At 36.3% G+C, this 6,456-nt stretch overlaps 1 protein-coding gene across 1 annotated transcript in view; it reads right to left on the bottom strand.

The window, feature by feature from the left end:
- LOC111086161 overlaps positions 1-6,456 on the bottom strand; it is a 106,953-nt gene that overhangs the window by 93,862 nt on the left and 6,635 nt on the right. The window contains exon 3 of the mRNA XM_022387872.1: positions 5,703-5,760. Within this exon, the coding sequence (XP_022243580.1) occupies positions 5,703-5,760 (58 nt within the window). The remainder of the gene's footprint in view (positions 1-5,702; positions 5,761-6,456) is intronic.

Here is a 6,456-nt window from a genome sequence, read left to right as displayed (position 1 = left end):
CTTGCAACCATGAACAGTCCATTTCTAAAGATAGCAGCACTTATCAGCCAAAATGTATGATATAAATTAATTAATGTCTTGCAATATTAATCTTATGTGTTACCAAGTATGACATGATTCATATTTGATTGGCACTACATTGCTATAACTAAGTACTTAAATGTTAAGCAAGGCTGAACAAAGCAATTTCAGTGGTGCCTAACATAAATAAGCTTTTCTATCCAAGACCTTTCTCACCTTTTCATATAAAAGTTTGAAACTCTATTTAAATATATACAGCCAGGCATGGCCAGGAGGTTCATATTAGCACTAGCCTATATCTCATCAAACAATTTCACATTGCCCCAATCAGTCTGATCAGGTACCCTATAACAGTTGCCAGGTAAACACTTTTTACTCTTTGAAATCTCTGATTGTAGCCCATATACATTCAACCTCTTGACTACCATTTGTGTAAGTGGTAAGCTTAAGGGCTTATAACGATAAACAAAAAATATCGGGATTAAGTATCATGATTGTCACAATGCAGATAGCTTTGCCTTTAAAAACAAACATACAAGACATTTTTATGTCTTCCATCCTAACAGGCTGCATTTTATCACTTATATAAAGAGTCATCCTACCCTGTCTTCTTATAACCCGAAATTTAAAAAAAAATCCTATTATCAATGTTTTCTAAATCTAACAAGTTTCAGCAATTCGTAGTCTTCCAATTCAACAGCCCTGAACTCATTAATTTTGTTTAAGTATAAATATATAGGATTATTTTGGAATTATTATTTAACATTTTATACTCTAAATCTCCTATTCCCATTCTCATAGCTGTCCTAGCTATCCTATCATTATTGGCCCGGCATGGTCAGGTGGTTAGAGAGCTCGATTCGCAATCTACGGGTCGCAGGTTCGAATTCCCGTCCCACCAAACATACTTGCCCTTTCAGCCATGGGGGTGTTATAATGTGACAGTCAATCCCACTATTTGTTGGTAAAAGAGTAGCCCAAGAATTGGCAGTGGGTGGTAATGGCTAGCTGCCTTCTCTCTATTCTTACACTGCTAAATTAGGGATAGCTAGTGCAGATAGCCCCCGTGTAGCTTTGCACGAAATTCATAACAAACCAAACTATTTATATATTCCAACTAGATCTAAGTTTAACATTTTATCTCTAAAGGGTCAACTTTGATGTAGTCTTAAATTTTTCTTCTCCAATAATATTGCATTATAAATGTTGGAAACTTTGCATATTTTTGCCAAAATAATTTTAAATATCAAAAACTTTATTTTCAGAATCATACATACACTAAAAAATAGACTTTTCATAAGTTTAATTTTTTATTAAACCTATAGAAATTAATCCAATTTTACCAATATAAAACTAAACCATTCTTCAGTTATGAGGAAAATGATGGAAATGTTTTTCTTTTTTTTAGCTAATCACTTATAAATTTGAAGCTGATAAATTTTCATATTGAACAAGTCTTGTGGAAAACAAAAAACAGGGCTGAAATGGTATTTCTATTTCTCGTTGGTTTGAAAGTTATAATTTTCCTTTACTGAAAATGTATTTCCAATAGGTACTTACCCCTGCTTACATAAATAGCTGTTCTCATTCATTGCTGCCCTCTATAAGCAAAAAAACGTCTTATGCATGCCACAAGTCTTTTTTTTCCCCTCCATTGGAATTTACTAATTCCAATGCATCATTCATGCAAATCATTATGTGACAACCCTCCACCAATAAGAGTGTGACACATTCTCATTATGCATGTGACTCCCTCTATTCAATTCTACCTAACTATCACTTCAAGTTTTGGCAGAAAATGGAAGCACCGGTTTTCAGTAGAGAGGAATGTGTAAAGTACCTATTGCAAATACATTTTCAGTATAGAAAAATTATGACTTCTGATATGGTACATTGCCTTCTCTCACATAAATAGCCAGAATCCCACATTGGATAGGTGGAGGAACTGGTGTGAGGGAAAGTAAGAAGCATTCTTTGAAAGCATCCAAAATGAGACAGATTTTAAGATCTGATGAGGAAGACCACAACACATCTGAACTAGGTATACTCTTCACCCATCGTAGAAAGATGTTGCATATATGGGTGGAAAATAGAGGAGGACATCCAATTGGGAGAGAACCATGCAATATTTATGAAACTCAATTCCATAAATTATAAAAGTGGGTAAAATTAAAAAGATGTGCCCCTAGGAGTAGAGTGGCTAGGGCATGACTGACCGTATACAGCAAATCAACTACATCCAAAACCCATGCCTCAAGTTCATGAGACCGGAGGGTATCTAGCACATGTGAATATGATAAATTGATAGATCAATCTGTGAACCCAATATCTGGTATTGAAAAGATGTCTACATAATATAAACCATCACACTCAAAAGTGAAATTGACCAGAACCACCCCAAGGATATTAACATCCTCAGAATAAGAAACATCGAGGAATAGTGGATGGGAAAGAACCATAACAATCCACAATTACCTCCACTGTGACCCACAAAACTGATGGAGTATAAATGAGGGAGGAACACAGATGTCTGTAATACATGTGTGAGGACTTATGTTGATTGATTCTACTCTAAATCCAATACCCAGCCACTGGGAACCAACATCTATGTGTGGGTAGGATGAAGGATCCCAATCGAAGGTGTGAAGTGCAATTTTGATGACTAACTCCTATTTCTTTCTATGTTTCACACATCATCTACACCAGCAGAACACCACTGCTCTACTCTAAAGTGAATGGTTTTATGATCATTTCTACATTTTTTTTTGTATTTTATTAATCCATTCAGGAGGATGCCTTCACAGTCTACCACCCCAGTGGCTTGGAACTGGAAAGTGGTAAGGACTCTCACACTCTACTAGAAGAAAACGGGGGTAAAATGTGGTGGAAAGTCCAGAGGAACGACAATACCCGAGACATTGCAATGGGTGACAATGAAGCCCTATTTTTCAAAAGCAGACCATACCAATTTATTCAATACAAGGCATGGCATGGATGGGGAGCTATCCCCTTCTGCTTTACCCATATAGTCCATGGGTAGGTATGGTCTGTGACAGGCACACTTATGAAGCAATTCTATAGTGAGGATAAACCTACAAGCGTCACTATTTGCATAGGATCAGGGTTTCTTCCTCCTCGGTATGTCATCTTCCTCCTGTAGCCATTCTTCAGACTTCTGTGAGACTTTGACTAGGTAAATTATCTTTTATTATTCTTTTTTTTCAGGAGTCTTATTTCCCTTTTTATTATTATTACTCATTATTTGGATCCTGCTCTGTGGCAAGTGGTGCCTGACCTAACTGTTTAAATCCACACTGTCAAGCCATGTTAACATACATATTATAATTCCATGGCCACTCAATGCACACTGCAGAGATGGTATGTTCCCCAAGATATTTCTTCTGTCTCTCTCTCCCTTCTTTGTCAACCTCAGTCACCGGTGTTTCATCCAGACCTTTTATCCAGCGTGTCATAATGAGTGGCTTCATTTCGGGCTCATTCCAATTGCCCTTCCTCCATGAAAGTTTATCAAGATAAACAGAACATTTTCTACCATTGGTTTCTGAGTCGAGGGTTTTCCACTGATTGACCCACTGTATCTCATATTGCGAATTTTCTTACTTGGCTTTTTGATTGGGGTCTTTTGTCTCCTCGATCTTGGGTTATCGCGGGGCCTTGTCCCAAACCTTTTGTTTTTCCTGATATCTTAAGGTATTTACCTCTCCTATGCTTTCCCTGTTGATGTGTTCCTTCCAGATTCATCATCCACCATGTCAGGCTGCCCTTCCAGACTGGGATGTTAATGTGGTCCTTCATTGCCTCACTTTGCCTCCATACGAACCACTTTCCATGTGCTCCTTGTTTCACCTTTCTCTTAAGACTTATTTCCTTCTCCTCTTAGTCTGATTTATTTGTCATTGATGTTTCATGTACTCTTTATCATCCAACGTATATTCTCCTTTATCTGGATCATTCTTTCCTTCCCAAAACTTCAGTGGCTAGGGAGGGTAAGTCCTCCTTTTCGCCAATTTCCCTTCCTTCCATTTCCCACCTTTATCCTAGGCCTGATCCGGATAGACTTCAGTTTCTTTCATGAGCACCTTGTTGTTATATTGCCCACACAGTTTCCTTCTGTGGTGCTTGTTCCCTCCTCTGTATCCCTTGACAGCCATCCGCTGTTCTTGATCTTTCTCCTACCACTCTCACCAATTGTGTTCAGCTTTTGAATCAATTGGCTTATTAATCTTTTTCATCGTCTTTTTGTACTTTGTTCCAGGTGTCTTCTCATCATATTCGACACCTTCCCTTTTCTCTGGCATCTCATCTTCATTGTCCATTGGAGGAACTTCTTCAGTCGGCATTTGGACTACTGATATATTCATCTGGGTAATGGAGGGTTAAGTTGGAGCTAGAGAAGCTGCAGAAACCATGGGCTGCTGAGAGTCAAGAAACGGACAGTCAGCTTGATGTTAACCCAAATCAAGATGATCCGTAGCCCATGGAGGGCAAAGCATGCTGACACTCTTAAACAATTGTGAACCTTGATATCTGGGGAGGGTGAGAAAACTAAATATAAAGAAGAAGAACTATCATACACCAAAGAAGGATGGGGACTATAGGAAATTGGAGAAATGTATAAACATCACATACCTGAGAAATCATGTCTAAAAATGCTGTATTAGGCCTAGCTGATTCTACAGGTTGAGCATAGGAAGACATGGCAAAATTCAATGGTTGAAAAAGGCTATCAAAATCTTCATCAGCCCGAATAGGTTCAACTTGTTCAGGAGAAGGTGGGGCAAATTCAGGAGAAGGTGGTTGACCCACATAATGATCAATCTCTCAGTGGATAATCTATAATAAATCCAATGATGGGTCACCCCACCTGCAGCCTGTGGAAGAGTGCTTGTAGGAGGTACGATACTTGAAATGGTAACATGAACCTCAGAATTCATTTCAGAAATATAAATCAAACAAAAATGTTTGATAGACAAATGCAAATGTGAGAAAAAAAAAAGACTGGTAAAATAATTTTAATGTAAAAGGTGTCTTCAATATAATGAAAAAATTAATGAAGAAATCTCACTTTGAAATTGAAACTAGTAAGTTTACGAATGCAAAGCACATGAAAAGCACCAAAAGTAAAAAACATCAGAACATGACTACTGCCAAACGTGAAGTGAGAGGTCGAATATTGAATAGAGGGAGTCACATGGTTAATCCGAGTGTGTCACACTTTTATTGGTGGAGGGATGTCGCATGAGAAATGCATTGGAATTAGTCAATACCAATGGAGGGAAGGAAAAAAGCTATTTATGTGAGTGGAGGTAATGTACAATATCGGAATCTATAATAAAATTATGTAATGTGTTAAAAATATTTGTAGTCAAATGTGGCTTCAGCACATAAATTCTCCTGAAGATTTTACTACCAGCACTTTACACTCTAGAAAAAAAGTTACCTATTCTTAAAATTTAACTAGTGTTGTCTCTGATTTTCTCAAAATACTCTAGTACTATAGTACACAGATTATATTAGCATATACAATGTAGAAATAAAATCTAAACTAATTATTAAGGATTTTGTTACATAAAGTATCTGGAATTTCTATTTTAATTCTTTAACACACACACTATTCATAAGAAACTAATAACTCTAAATAATAATAAAAATTACATTACAGGAGTTTCTGTAGGCAGCTTTAATTCTCCATCACTACTGAGTACGTATGAATGGTACCTGAAAAAAAAATCTAATAAATACATTTCACAGTTTATTATATATAAACCTTATGTTCCATAACAGTTATTTTTAACATTTTAACATTCTAATTTTAATCCGAAATTCAAATAGGCACTTATCTTTACCTTAATTGTTTTTTTGGTTATTTTACTGGTTCAACTGCCTAGTTACAGATCTGTCTGTTTTCATTAATATCTATTCTTTCTGCTTGATACTTGGTCACAGTATTACAATATCTGTTAAATCTCACTCACATGACAATTTGGTATGATAACTCCTTTATCAGGATGATCCTAATTCAATCAGCTTCAAATCGTTTTTTTTTATTGCATCTGGCTGATATTTTACTTGGCGACTTCTGTTTCATCAATTTTTTTTTCAACAAATTTCCCCAGTAAGGAGAAAAGGGCTGGAATGACATGATAGAAATAAATATCTATTTCTATTTAATTGTTTTTCATTTAACCTATGAAGAAAAGGAAATGGGTAAAAGGAACTAGGTACACACTAGATGGGGTCAGAGGGATGAGAGGTATAAAAAAGCAAATAGAAAAAGGAGGTTCTTTTTAGTTTCTAGCTTGTTAATATCAGTAATTTGAGTTCCTAATTCATAAGAAACTTTTGACTTTGTACTTGGACATCACAAATGTATAATTTGAACCAATGCTGCATTCAACATACCACATGACACAC

This window comes from Limulus polyphemus, unplaced genomic scaffold (genome assembly GCF_000517525.1).
Source record: "Limulus polyphemus unplaced genomic scaffold, Limulus_polyphemus-2.1.2 Scaffold887, whole genome shotgun sequence".
Lineage (NCBI taxonomy): Eukaryota > Metazoa > Arthropoda > Merostomata > Xiphosura > Limulidae > Limulus > Limulus polyphemus.
The sequence above is the reverse complement of the archived record's forward strand: the minus strand, read 5'-3'. Positions and strand labels throughout refer to the sequence as shown.